Source organism: Osmia lignaria, chromosome 7, assembly GCF_051020975.1.
Source record: "Osmia lignaria lignaria isolate PbOS001 chromosome 7, iyOsmLign1, whole genome shotgun sequence".
In the NCBI taxonomy this organism is placed as follows: Eukaryota; Metazoa; Arthropoda; class Insecta; order Hymenoptera; family Megachilidae; genus Osmia; species Osmia lignaria.
In genome coordinates, this window is record NC_135038.1 from 3,590,704 (window position 1) to 3,606,161 (window position 15,458).

At 36.2% G+C, this 15,458-nt stretch overlaps 1 protein-coding gene across 1 annotated transcript in view; it reads left to right on the top strand.

Annotated features, from left to right (window-relative positions):
- Positions 1-15,458, top strand: part of LOC143305458 (pyroglutamylated RF-amide peptide receptor-like) — a 55,138-nt gene that overhangs the window by 19,503 nt on the left and 20,177 nt on the right. Inside the window, exons 3-5 of the mRNA XM_076689156.1 lie at positions 5,125-5,246; positions 9,961-10,084; positions 10,870-11,042. Coding sequence (XP_076545271.1) covers positions 5,125-5,246; positions 9,961-10,084; positions 10,870-11,042 — 419 coding nt within the window. The remainder of the gene's footprint in view (positions 1-5,124; positions 5,247-9,960; positions 10,085-10,869; positions 11,043-15,458) is intronic.

Genomic DNA, 15,458 nt, shown 5'->3' on the forward strand with positions numbered 1-15,458 from the left:
ACCGAGCGATATTTAAAAGGAATCGGGATCTGTTTCGACCCAACACCAACAATGAACGGTTCTGCGTACTTAAGAGAAACACAAATGAAATTATGGTGAATAATTACAACCCAACTCTTTTAAAGCTTTAGGAAGAAAACATGGATATTCAACCATGCGGAAATGTTACAACTGTCACATATTATATTGCTAAATACGCAAGTAAATGCGAGCCACAGGACACGGGAAATATTATTAAAGAAGTCGTTTTACGAGCGCCGGAGCGGTACCATCCGGGATCAACTATTTTCGGTATCTATGGCAATTCTATCTCAACGTGTAGTTTGTGCTATAGAATGTGCTTATCGGTTATTCCATCTGCCCCTTAAAATGAGCTCGAGAAAAGCTGTATTTATAAACAGCTGTCGGCCTGAACAGAGATATAGAATTCTCCGATTCGAAGAAAATGAAATATCATTTTTCAATAACATATTCGATCGTTACGTAAAGAGTCCAGACAATCTAGAGGATTTGAGCTTAGCTGAATTTGCTGTCCGATATCAAACAGTTTCCGTATAAGAAAAAACCAGCTGTACTTCGCCACCGATATTATACCCTGAACAGTGATAGAGAAGGATATTTCTATAATTTAATAGTGTGTCACATTCTATTTCGTGATGAAAGTACACTCATGTCCGAAAACGAATCTTCGGAACAATGTTTTCTTCGACGGCAACACGAGTTGAAACCTATGTTGGGTACCGCAACCGTCGAATTCAGTGACACAGAGCAAATTATTGAAGCAGCGCCCGCCCAGGCTGTTGCTTTAAATGTTGTACACGAAGAAAAAAATAATTTTTAACAAAAAATACAACCGACTTCGAAATGCACTAAAAAGTATGAAATAATTTCTACTTCATTTATACAAATACCTAACAGCTATTTCAACCTTTTCGGAGGCGGCGCAAAATTAAAAACCTTTCTTCTACTAGGAAGATTCTAGTTCAGACGTCGGCAACCTATCAAATCATTATTGGCAGCATCGTATATTCGGGTATTTTTAATTTTGCGCCGCCTCCGAAAAGGTTGAAATGTATTTAATATACTATTTAACGAGTAAATAGATTTTATTAATAGCTGTTGGGTATTTATATAAATGAAGTAGAAATTATTTCATGCTTTTTAGTGCATTTCGAAGTCGGTTGTATTTTTTATTAAAAATTATTTTATTTCACACTTTTTAGTGGAACGAGCAGTATTTGTAGGATGCCGTAAGGTGGTTTACCGTTCTTATTGGTTAATTGCAATAACGATAATTTTAATTATAACAAGTTCGATACAAGTTATAACAATAGTTATTAACAATAACAAATTGCATAAATTTTTGCAAGTGAGATATCGCGGAAATATCTCCTATTAGATGCGAAAGGTTTCATCGCAATCGGTACATGCTTTGCAGAGTACACATGTATACAGGGTGTCCCGTAACGTATTTTCACCCTCTGAGGTGGTGGTAGGTGGGGTTATTCTGAACAACTTTTTCCTTTGCGAAAAAGTGGTTTGAAGCTTCCTTTTTCAATTATTAAGCAAAAACATTGACCAATCCGAGCGCATATGGCGCGCGGACTCAGGGACGGCAGCATCGGCTACGAAAGCGGGGCTTGTAGGTCGCGAACGAACGGCTCGGCACCCCATTGGCATAGCACGATAAAAAAGTTGAACTGGTTAAACATTTTTAGTTGTTGTTTAAAATGAATAGGGAATCTAATCTCTTGTCGCCTGTCATAATGTAAAAAAGGAAATTCTAAACATTATAAACAACAAATAAAAATGTTTGAAATGGAATAATTAATAAAAATTTAAAAACAATTTAAATGAAACTTACCCATCCGTTCCTAAATTAACCTGCTATGCTGAAAACAGATAATTTTCACTGGGTCACTGTGTCGATCTTGAACATTCGAGGAGGGAACAAATTATGAAGAACAACTGATCTCCAGACGAGATCATTCAACCCATTCAACCACACAGTCACTATCACCTTTCACAGAATTTTCTTTCAGGTAAATAAACATTTTTATTCACTGTCACGTTACTATTGCACTGGACACAAATGAAAAACATGTAATATTCCGCACTACTTCGTAACGTTTTCACGACGTTATTGATCTTCCTTTCCAACTTCAAATGAGACTGTTAGGTTGAGCGTCTGCGAGGTTTTTTCGCTATTTATCCTTTTCTACGTTCGGCTATATTCAAAGGGTCGACACAAGCCTCTCTCGCTTACTCTCGGTTACTTTCGAGTGTAGAAAAAGACAAAGAGTGAAACAGACTTCGCAGACGCTGAAGCTAGTAGTCCTATTTGAAGTTGGAAAGGAAGGCCAGTAATGTCGTTAAAACGTTACGAAATAGTGCAGAATATTACATTTTTCATTTATGCGCAGTGCAATAGCAACATGACAGTGAATAAAAATGTTTATTTAGTTGAAAGAATCGGTCCCTCTCGCACGACGTAGTGAAATTCTGTGAAAAGTGATAGTGACCATGTGGTTGAGTGAGTTCAATCATCCCGTCTAGAGATCAGCTATTCTTCCTAACGTGTTCCCTTCTCGAATGTTCAGGATCGACACAATGACCCAGTGAAAAACCATTTTTATTGCAACTGGATTATTTACAGATAAATTGGTAAGTTTTATTTACATTCAATCCCTTTTTATTATTTGCAAATTTATTTTAATTTCCAAAACGTGTATTCGTTTTTCTTATTTTTTTTCAAAAGTGACTACCAAAAAGTGTTGGATCAATTCGATTTATTCATTCTACATGAACAACGATTCATTACATTCTTCGTTGTTCATGAGCAACCAATAATTCGATATTATTATTCTTTTCTTTTTTTTATTCATTATTCCATACAACTTTTACCCTATTACATATACCGACGTGGTGCTGATGCACTTGATCACGACCACGGCTTGAACGCAGAACATACCCAACACGCTCGTGGTTCGGCCCGCGCTAACGGCGCACAGTGGGACAAAACTGCTTTTGGCGATCAAAATTCTGTAACTTCGGTTCTATTGGAAATATTTTAATGAAATTTTGGGAAGTTTTTGCCTACATTATAATACTTAAGTCGTATTAATATAAATCATATTGAACTACAGGGTGTCAAGATATTCACGTATAAACTGTAACGCGTTCAATATCCTTCACTTGTTAGACATAGTTTATGTTATTTAACAAAAATTTAACTTAAAACTGTTAATAACTATAATGAAAACGGATATAATAATTAAAAAATGACAAGACATGTGTTATTATAATATATTTATTTATATTTATTATGATCTATACCAAATCATTCGTGAAAATAGTTTCGACAATTATGAAAATTTATTATGGCATATTGCAAGGCCGAAATAAAGTTTTAGATGACGAATATACACGTCGAATGCAGTTAACTGGATAATAATCGTATCTGGTACTGCTTTTCCATCATCGTGCGCTGCGGCCAAGATGGGTGTAATTTATTTCAATCGCCATTTTTTTGAGCAGTGGCAGGTTGGGGCAGCCGTTTTTTTCTGATTCTGATAGAGGAAGGTTCACTCTTTACTACAGTAGTATTCACACCCTGCACAAATGTGCACATTTTTTTAAAATCAAACGCAAAGTTGAGATTTTAGTTAAATGTATTTTGTTTCAATCAGATCCTATTATTTAAAAAGTTGTTAACATTTTAATTTATTTTATGCACTGAATAGAATCTATACTAATCTAGTAAACTTTTTAATTCATTTGAATTTTATCTTTCCTAGTAAAATTCATTAGAATCGTACATTGAAGTTACGGATAATATCATCAGCGTTTCGTTTTGACAAATTTCTACTGACTTTGAGTGCGAACCACGGCAAAACGAAAGCAAATATGAAAAAACGGATTACACCACGTTAAACTACAGTTTATTCTCTATCGATGTGTGTAAATAGTTTTTCAATTTTCGAATACACGAAAATCGACTTTTGATCGCCGAAAGCCGTTTTGTCCCACTGTGCGGCGCGCTCTGATTGGCCAGTGTCTTTCGTTAATAACTCGAAAACGAAGCCTTAACCAACATTTTGGCAAAGGAAAAAGTTGTTTAGAATGACCTCACCAATCATCCCTCTTCGGCTCCTACCCCAGTTCTGGGACACCCTGTATAAGCATACAGGGTGTTCGACAACAGGTGGGCAAAATTTTAAGGGGTGATTCTAGGGATCAAAATAAGACGAAAATCAAAAATAATGAAATAGCGTTTGCGGCTTTGTTTTCCAGTAATTAACGTTTAAAAATTCGAGTAAAAAGCGCCTGAAACCTACAATCCGCCCAGCACCGACGACTGAACGTCAGGTCAACAGGGGTCGGTACAGTCATAACCAAGAATCGAAGCCGAATGTTGCAGTACCGAGAAACAGAATAGCACGAGGTAAGTTTCTACTATTCAACAATTCTTGGTTATGACTGTACCTTCCCCTGCTGACCTAATGTTCAGACGTCGGTGCTGGACGGATTGCAGGTTTCAGGCGCTCTTTACTCGAATTTTTAAACGTTAATTACTGGAAAACAAAGCTGCAAACGCTATTTCATTATTCTTGATTTTCGTCTGATTTTGATTCCTGGAATCACCCCTTAAAATTTTGCCCAGCTATTGTCGAACACCCTGTATATATATATTAATCGAATTGAGCAACCACCTCCTTTTTCGAAGTCGGTTAAGAATATTCATCTTCTTTGCCTACCTTTCAAAGATGCTTGATTAAACACGTTCTTGCCTGGAACGTCGAAGTTCTTTTTTTTCTTCCGTTCGAAAGCTCCGAGGAACGTTTCCTGTATTTTCCGAGATTTTCTTCTTTCATTCCAACACTTGTCCCTTTGTTCTTATGATTTTTTGTTCTCCCTGCGATTGTTTTGTGGTTTTTCTGGAAACACTGTTTTGAACGACTTGAAAAATGAATGGGAGGATCATAACAGAGGTGAGGAAATGAAATCATGAATGATAGAATACTTATTATTGTGTTATTATTTGAAAATTTATCCAAGGGATATGACACGTGTCATTTTTTTTTTTCTTAGCAAAATAACGAGATGGTTAACGATTTGTCGCAGGTAGCCAAGCTGTTCTCTTACACGTGGACTTTGGGCGCGTTTCTATGCAAGTCGGTGAATTATATTCAGAGAGTATCGGTTATTTGCTCGGCTGTCATGTTAACCGCAATGTCGATCGAAAGGTAAATCTTACATTATTACTTCCTTTAAACCACCCATTATTTAACCTCATATCGTACCTATCTCCACTTCCAACTTAAATCATGTTAAAATAAAAAGAATTGCATCCAATATTTTTTATCATAAAGAAACTTTTTCTTTAATCAAAGTTTCACTTTCTTAGGTATCTTCAGGACAACAATGAATGTGAAATTTATTACAAAAGTCTTCCGATCGATTAAACCTATCGTTAAAACAATTATTCGTTTACGTGAAAACTTAGAGATTAACTGGAAGATGAAATTATGAAACATTTGTATTGCTCGATGTACATAAGAAAAGGAGAATAAAAACGTTTAACGTAACGTCGTTTCACATCCAAGGAGGACAGTTTCACTTAATTAGCGAACAAACGAATTGTCAGAAATTCTGGTTATTTATAGCTGTATTTTCCAACGATGGCACTGTCTGTCTGCATAGTTGGAAGGGTTCGTTCTATCACGAAACGTGGCTATTAGTTTCTAAATTATTTAAACACTATAGATCTTTTTTAACCTCCTGCTTCTTTCCCGGTAAGATTAATAAATCCGAAGGATTATAAGTTTCACGAGGATTAGGTGGCACTTTCAATAACATGCCCCTATTGTGTAGTACACTGTTCATAACTAATAATGATTTCAGGGTTTATCTAGTATAACTTTAATAATTATTTACAATCTCTAAATATTTCTCTCGTAAATCGTTTCCTTTCAATTTCACGCGAAGTGGTATTCGATGCTTGTGTCACGTGGAAAGTTCACAGGTTTTTAAATGAATGGCACTTTTAAAGGTTTAGCACTTTATTTTTATAATATGATCCCGACTGACTGCGCTTATGTCCGGTAAGGTCTTTTATAATGTCGTTGGTGGTGGAGAAGGGGCCGATGATTGACAAGGTGGGATGTCCGTGAGAACGCGTCTTATCGAATACTTAAGTAGGTGGTCGCAATATGATGTTTAGGTGTCCGGTCGTGAGGAGTTCAATTGTTCGAATATCGATCGTTTAGGCGGGTGGCCGTAACACGATGTTTGTCCGATCGTGGGAAGAATTCGATTAACGTACGTTTAGGCGGCTCGTCGTAACACTTGAATCGACCTAAAAGTTTACATTCGTTAGGGTAGTTTCGACAAAATTCGTTCCCTTATTTATTTTAGCACGTTTCGAAAGCACTTAGCACAGGGAAAGAGGAGCAGGAATTGTCTTTTCTGCTTCAGATAAGATTCCAAGGGTGTCGAGATTGCCAGGCGTTTTCTTTCAGTAGTGATACTAGGCCGGTTCTAATTCATTTGCGTCAGCATTTTGTTTGCTGATTCAGCAGAAATTTGACACCCTCAGCAGAAATATGATACCCTCACTACCTCACCTTGAACTGAAATTTGACACCTTCGGGGGTGGGGGGTGGGGGAGGGGGATATCATATTTCTGCTGAGTCAGCAAAAAAAATGCTGATGCAAGTGAATTAGAATCGGCCTAGTATCACTACTTCCTTCCTCTTCCACTTTCCTTCGCACCGAATTCATCGTAAGACTTATTTAACATATTCATAATACAAATATTTTACACCTTCTGTACGCGTTTTGTACATACTTCTCAAATCCAGCGAAATATCCCTCGGTCGATAACCTATGATCCCGTCGTAACCAGACGAGTCATAATGTAATCGGTGTTGCGCTTTCTAATCACCGATCCGAACGCCGCACTTATTATAACTACAGTAAAAGCTGGATATATACAACAAACATTGGGACCCAGACGTTGCATATATCCAGCCGAGGTGTCGAATCTGCGTCCGTACACATCGTTTGTATTCAGCCGCGATACCTATTGTACGTTCGTACACAACGTACGACGTGTTGCATGTTGCATGTTGTGTGTTTGATGCATCTTTGGTGTACGGCCTGCCTTATGTTTGGTATCATTTTAATCAGAAAAATCTGACAAATGCGTTAGTAAAAGTTTCATTAAAAAAAAGATAAAAATAAAAAAGTTTTATCGTTGAATTAGTATTAGTCACACCGATATAACGGTTCGGATCGTATTACACGGCTTCCTCGTCGAGCGTCTCGGTTGACTTAGGGTGTTACTTCGCGAGCGAGATACGGCGCGCGACGTACAAAATAAAAAAAGAAAAATTAACGAGATTGTTAGTATTATTAATTTTTGAGGTTAATGCGCGGTTGAGAAAGGTATTAGCGCTGCCACCAGTCCAAACCACTTATGAGGATCACTTGCGCGATCGTCCTCTATGATTAGGACAATTAAAAGGTCAGTAAAATTCAATGTTAGATTTACTGCTGGGTTCGTAAACGCTCTGGTCCCATACGGGCCCCTTGTGTGAATTTGTGCGAAGATGGTAGGCGTGATTGTGTAAGAAGGAAATGTGTTTGAATATAAATTAATTAGAAACTGATTAAGAGTAACAAAAGGTATAATTTCAGAAAAATAAGTATAACAATAAAAATGGTTTAGTTAACAGAAAATACAAGCTGTTTGAAATACATGAAAAGAGCAAATGAAATATATGTAAGCAAGGAAATATAAAAGTGAGATCTATTGAGTTGAAAATATGACGGAAAATTCGTAATGAAAGTTAACAAGTGAGCTATTTGATTTAATTGGATTTTAATTCGATATAATACGGTATGATTACGCGAAAAGAGAAAACGGACCCAGGGGGAAACTACCAAGACCACGGTCTCGTGGGCCGTATCTTTTAGTGTGATCGGAATTTTATAAGAAATATAAATATATTCGATACCTTAAAACGCGGTGTTGAACGGGACGATCCAGTAGGAAATTTCCAGGACACGCAGTCCCGTAGATCGCCCGTTTTGCCTCACGATCAACCAGATTTGTCGTATTGACTAGTTTTTTCGAGGGGAACGAGGGGAGCCGGGGTGGTGGTCGTACACAAAAAAAAGAACACCAAAAAAAAAATGCACGAGGTTGTCTATGGGTTGTCAGTTTATTAAAACCAAAGTCAAAATGGAGGAGACCGGCCGTTACACCTTGGCGAGGCGCTCGCGCGGTTCCGTATAGTACAAAGACGTCGTATTCGGCCAATCACTCCCGTATCACACTTACACCCGTTCAAGGTACAATGAAAAGACCGACGAGGTTGAGGTGCCCGCACACGGTGCTCGCGGTTCGTACAGAGGAACGAGGTAACCGGGAGACGCCCGACAACACGTGGCGTCGTCGGAGAAGCCGGTGAGAAAACCGCCCCACAGTGGGGCGACCATATACGAATGTTGGACATTGGTATAATGAAGTATGAAGTAAATATAATTCGTTAAATATTTTATACTAACTGTTCTTGACACATAAGCGTCTATATATAATGTGATACATCTGTATAAAAAATGTATTTAAAAAAAAAATTTTTTTAAATTTTCCGAATTTTTAAAAAATCCATTTTGCAATGAAAAATTCTGTAAAAATTCAGAAACATGTTGGTCGTGGAGCAGAATGTTCCTGATTTTTTTCAACATTTTTCATACCTTACAACCAAAGATATAAAGCTTAAACTGTTAAAGAATTAAATTAAATATCTGACGAAAAAGCAACAAAAAGCAAAAAACACTTGAATGGCTACGATCTACATACTTCCTAAAAACAAATGGTGCAAAGTTTTTTCTGGGCATTTTTAGGCGATTTTTGTAATTGAATAAAACATTTATATCTTTTATAATCAAATGCAATACATTTCTGTTGATTATTTATGTCACCTTTCTGTTTATTTTAGAATAACATATTCTTTTGGTAAAGTCACAAAATACAAGGATTAGAACGTAAATTACCAAAAAGAAAAATTGATTGATGTAACTAATTTTGGATGCCTCAGGGTTAATAGTGGTACAAAACGTAAAAATATTGTGGAACTTAATTGTGGAAGACTTAAAGATTCATAAAAATATACTTAAGTTCTTAAATTACAACATTAATATTTTGCCTCAATGTCCAACATTCGTATATGGTCGCCCCATAACGGCGCGCCGTTATTCGCACTACACGGGTTATTCCGAGGTATTCGTCGTTCTGAACACAGCGAGGAATCGAGGAGAACCAGCTATCGCTAAACTAGCACAAAATCTCTTGAAAACCACTACAAATCTTTGATACCCGTACGGAGAATGACGTTCACGAGTCGGTTGCAAGAAACAATATGGCTACGCGGTACGCGTCGCTCGCACGAGGAGTTTAGTTACCGGTTCGTAAAATTCATATTCGTCAATTGGATAATCGATCAGACTAAATAGAATTTGTTCTTGACTGCGCGGCCTTGCCAATCATAATTAAATGATACGCAATTTTGCAGCAATACTCGTTTAATTCGTTTGCATTCGGCGACGAGGGTGGGCTGATTCACAGTCGGTACAGAAATCTCCAGCTACTTTGTATTCATAGTCTCGTTTAATCGAAAAAGATCCGGATAATCGCTGCACTCGCTCCTTTTTCTTTTTTTTCTTTTTTTCGTTTAATTGGTGAGATATGAAAAAAATTACTTTGCTCTATTGCCTCCTCTTAATGTATCTCTATATTTTTTCTATTTTTTTCATCTTTGCCACCTGCATGCTCTATAATCTCGAAAATTTAATATTTCGCAACAGTTCACTCGACAATTATTTTTGGTAGGTTGTTCGTAAATTAATTAAGAAAGTTAAATTGGAATTAAAAATTCCATCTGTGTGTTTCAGGTATTTCGCGATAATTTATCCGATGAAAACGGAATACAGATTCACGATAAGCCAGGCCCGTAAGGTGGTGATTACAATTTGGGTGACATCGTTCTTTCTTGGTATTCCAATGATTTTCGTCCAGGTAAATGTATTAACATTTTTATTTCTATTTCATTTACTTTATTTAATATTTTCAAGCGATGAATTGATATAATTATTATAAATGTCAGTTCCTACTTCATGTAGAGAAATTGGTGGTCTACACAAATATGTACGAGATAGCGTTGCCCATCAACAGAAATCGACGTGTATTTGACTGATATTTTCTAGCGAGAAACCTCTGTATATCAAACCGTTAAGAAGCTATTTCCGTTCAGAATGGAGCAAGCAGGGAGTAGAAAATCGGGTGAAATTGTGTATCAAATGGATTTTGTAAAGGAAAAGAAGCTTTCTTCGCAATATCTTCCATGGGTTTTTAAACCCTCCCTTTGTTGCTCTTCTCTTATTACCTCTGGAAATGACTTGCATCGAGCTTCATTTACCCGTCAACTTGTAAATTAGTTCGTTCGAACGTAGAAACATCCGTGAGCAGGTTTTAAATGAGATCGCTTTCCCTTCCTGAAAGAAAGGATGAACAAAGGGAGGAAATTAATGATTGATGTAGAAAAATGAGTCTTGTGTCTCCTGCAGAAAGTAGCAGAAATAAGGCGATAAATATCGTTCTTGACATTTGTATTTAAATTACACATGCAATTTAAAGTCCCCAATCCAGGCCGATTAAAATTCGAAATTATGTGTTTGCAAAATTTACTAATTTTAATTAGAATAATAACATAAATTGAGCTTTAATCGATAAAAATTAGCTTGAAAATCCTGCAGTGTTAATTAGCGAAGAATCATCTAACACGAATATTTTTCTCTTTCTAGACACACAAAGTGTACTGGTGCGTCCGCGATTCAGATGCGGCTCTTTTGTGGCGTGGACACGAGGTTTACATGCTCGTCTTGATTCTGGCGTTACCTCTAACGGTCATGGTGTTTTGTTACTGGAAGATTCGGTTAGTTATGAAAGGCCGATATCACATGACAGCACGACACGTGTAAGCCTACTTTTTTAAATTGAACACTGTAAAAAAGAGTTCCCTGTTTATTCCATGCAAAAGCGAAAAAAATTATTAACATATTAGTGAAGAAAGCGATGGCAGTGGAATCAAATTTCTGATTATTTTTCAACACCGTTTTAAAGTTGCATGGACTTCGAATGGTTGTATAAACAAACAAGCAACAACCGAGAGCAAATTATAAATGAAACTTGTGCGATAGTGTATCAACTTTATTACAGACCTGCAAACTCGCAGTCCAGGTAATTTTTATCGCGTGTTTTGTACTTCGATTCGTATTTTACGAGATTTCCTTGTTTGATAAATGCAGATAAAAACTTGTGTGGATCGTTTACATTTGTTAGAATTTCCGTCTACACGCGGTAAAAACATCAAAATATTATTGTCAATATGGAAAACATCATTGTCAATATTATCAAACATATGCACCGGCGCGGTGCGGCGTTTCAAGGGGGTGGACACGGATAATAGTAGCGCGTTGACATGGTATCCATCCAATTCACCGAATGAAGTTCGTCGAAAGACAATTCACTGAATACAAATCACCGAATACTGATTCACCGAAAGATATGATTCATCGAATGCCAGTTCATCGAAAGGACAATTCATTAATTGGGACAATTCACCGAAAACAATTCCCCGAATTGACAGTTCATCGAAAATTGATAATACGTTTATGGTACTCCTTATTACATTATATAAATTGTATCTGGTCATGACTTAAATATAACCTCACCGAAATTGGGATAACCGAACTTAGCTCTTCCGGTGTATACTCCTAAGAGGTACAGGTATATACATGTAATGTCGAATTAAGTTTAGTCATTACAATTTCGGTTTACGAACCGTTTATCGAATGCCAATTCATCGAAAACCAGTTCACCGAAGATAATTCACCGAATGAACAATTTATCGAATGTACAATTCATCGAATGGACATTTCACCGTATACCGATTCACCAAATGCCACTTCACCGAACGCACGTTTCACCGAATGAGACAATTCATCGAATGTTTTTGATCTTATTTTATGTTTTTGAGTCTTCCCGATTTCTACAAATTGTGATCTTTTAAATAATAACGAAAGCGTTGCCGGCCGTCTTGCGGCGACCGGATTTAAATATGTGTCTGGATTAAAAAAAGTGTATTCATCTATACAGTAAGCCTGTTCATTACTATTATTTCGAGCACGGCATTTTAATCGAATTTCAACAATGCAAAACGGGCGATCTATTAAGCCTACGGGTTATAAGAGCCTCTTCATTTTAGATCGTCCCGTCATTTCATAATCAGGTACCGAATTATAATATATATATTTTTTAAATTTTCTATTGTCGCGATTTTCAGAAACGATTGCCTCGACTATGAGCTATAAACGAGGGACGACTTGTTAAGCCTGCGGGTTATAAGAGTCTCTTCATACAAGTCGTACCCTCGCGGATAGAATCCGCTATTTTTCCATCTACTAATTGTCCAGATAGTCGTTTGAAACCAAAATTATAATTGCGTTCGAAATTATATTAGCTAGTCTCAATTTAGATCAAAGGCCGTTCATATTTTAATCAAACTTTAATCAAACAATAGTCATTATTATACAATAGATTAAGCATCTTTACCCTTGTAAATCAAAATTGTTCAAATTCAAATTCAGTTAATTATCAGATCATACATATCAGTATTTCATATTCAGTTTTCAGTTAAAAATTTACTTTCTTTGTTAGCTTCAATAGTTCTTTGAATTATATCTGATTTTTGCACACTAAACGTTTATTTTCATTTCTTTCAATTATAATACCTATCTTACATTAAATCCACGCATACCAACATACAGTTTCAAGGAGGGACCCGTATGGGACCCAGAACACTGACAAACCCAACGGAAATAATCAAAATCTAACTTTTCCGTCTTTTAATCGTTCTGATCATAGAGGAACGTTTAACGCATCATAAACGATCAGGATTGGTGGCAGCGATACCTTTCTCATCGTCCAAGGCTTTTCTTTGCTCTTTACGTTGTGCCTCGCCTCGCATCACGCGCGCGCGCGTCGCAAGGTAACAAATTTTATATAAAATAAATAGGTTTTATTAATAGCTGTTGGGTGTTTGTATAAATGAAGTAGAAATTATTTTATGCTTTTTAGTGCGTTTAGAAGTCGGTTGTATTTTTTGTTAAAAATTATTTTATTTCACACTGTTTAGTGGAACGAGCAGTATTTGCCCGCCTGGATTTTTCACAGCGCCCCATAACAAACCTCGCTCAAAGAGGAGGTATAACAAGAGAAGAATATACCTCCTCTTTGCAATAATTCTGCAAATGTTTACATAGGGGAAAGTTGCCGAAATCATACCACTTAAGATATTATGCATAATATCAAGCTCTGGTATGTCTGTTTGAGAATTTAGCTGAGCAATTTTATAAAATATCATTTAAATAACCTGTGGACAACGTTAACTGCATTTTGAAAGCAGTTGTTATGTCTTACATGCATTAGTAAAAAAATGATACGAAGGTACGATTTTGGCAACCGGTATCCTAAATCGTACTAGTTGGTTTCCAACATCCTATCTCTGAGTTATAAATAATAAATTGATTTTATTTAACATTGAGGACAATAATAACATTTTGTGCTTTTGACACGCCTGCACAGGCCTCATGTACCCTTAAACATTGTATTATATTTTCAAGTTGAACTTCTTCATACAAACTGCAGAACCACTCCTCTTCGTTAAGCGATACAGAAATATTTGCAGATGCACTAGTTGAAGACGTGTGTTTTATTATAGCCTTATTCATGTTATTTGCACTTCACTGTCCGTACTTTCTATTTGGCATAACTATAATCTAAAAAAAATATCTAAAATATTGATCAATTGTTTAACTCGTACTGGTACGATTTGGTAAACTACGCCGCAGTACGATTCAGGCTACTCGCTGGCTCTTTTATAATTTTATTTTATTTAATTTATAAGTAAGTTTTAACATGATTTGAAAATTGGCGCATGCACATAAAAACGTAGGCTTATATTTGTGTAAAAATAAATATCATTAAATTATTTTTAAAAGAGACAGCGCAAGCGCAACATGATTAAAATTTTACATTAGGCTGATCTGCTTTTTCAAATTTGTTAGAACAGCTACTGTAATTGATTTTGATACACTATTTAAGGTTTTATAGGAATATATATGTCTTAGCTTATAAAAGATGTTGCTAGCTGGTACCGCCATTCAACATTAAGCAAAATTTGAATGTGCTACGATTTAGGAGAATAGTACGATATCGGCAACTTCCCCCTACATAAGTTGTATATGAGATATTTATTTATTTAAATTATTTGCATTCACTCAGAATATCGACAAACACTCCTTTGTATTTTTTATTAGTTTCGTAAAACAAAGTTACTATAGGTTTCTGGAAATACAAGCGTCACGCAATTGAGACGAGTTATATCCTTTTGGTACGAGATAGGAAAAAGCTATTGATGTAAAAGTTGAATGGTATGACTTATGAAAAATATGATATATCTCACGAAATATTAGTTTTTTAAACATTGTACTGTTAGATATAGGTGATAGGTAATAGTGAGAGGGAATAGTAGCGAGGGGAGAGAAGGAGAGAAGGAGCCGAGGCCCCTCCATTTATTAGTTCTAATACTACTATTTTATCCAGAATTTTCCAAGGAGTTGATACCAGTAAAGAAAGAAATGCAATTCTATTTAAACAAAAAGTGTATCTGCATTTTTTTAGTGCATCGTTGCATTCACGAAGAAAATGAAATCATAGAAAAATGAACATTATCATACCATTGAACTTTTACATAAACAGCTTTTTCCTATCTCTTACCAAATTCAAGATATAACCCGTCCCAATTGCATGACGTATCCTATATACTTTTATTAATTAAAAAACATTTATTTAAAGAAGTTAATAACTTTTTCTAAAAATTATTCTCAGATAGCACGTTCCTTCGGTTCTTCAGAGTAGGCAAATATTTTTCAGCAGCGAGGGGTTCTACGGTGCACTATATAAAATCCACGCGTTTGGTGAGTCAGAATTTATCGGAGCGGGACAATTCTATCATTTGAGGTGAAAGAACGATAGCATGATCACCGTACATCTCACACTAAACACGCGATAATGTTTCGCTTTCGTTCTTCAGGCGTATCGTGGTGTCAAAAGACTACACCAAGTGGTTATTGTTGAGACTTTATTAAAAATAACTACGTCGATAGTTCCGCACTTTACATAGTTCGCTTTTTGAATACCTTGGCTCCTCGCTTGGAGCCTGTATTTAAGGGGCTGAAAAGCGCCTTTGGAGGGGTACGGTTGTGTATCCAGAGTTAGCAATAGACACAGGAAAAGTTTTCTAAATGGAAAGGACTTATATTTTGGTTTA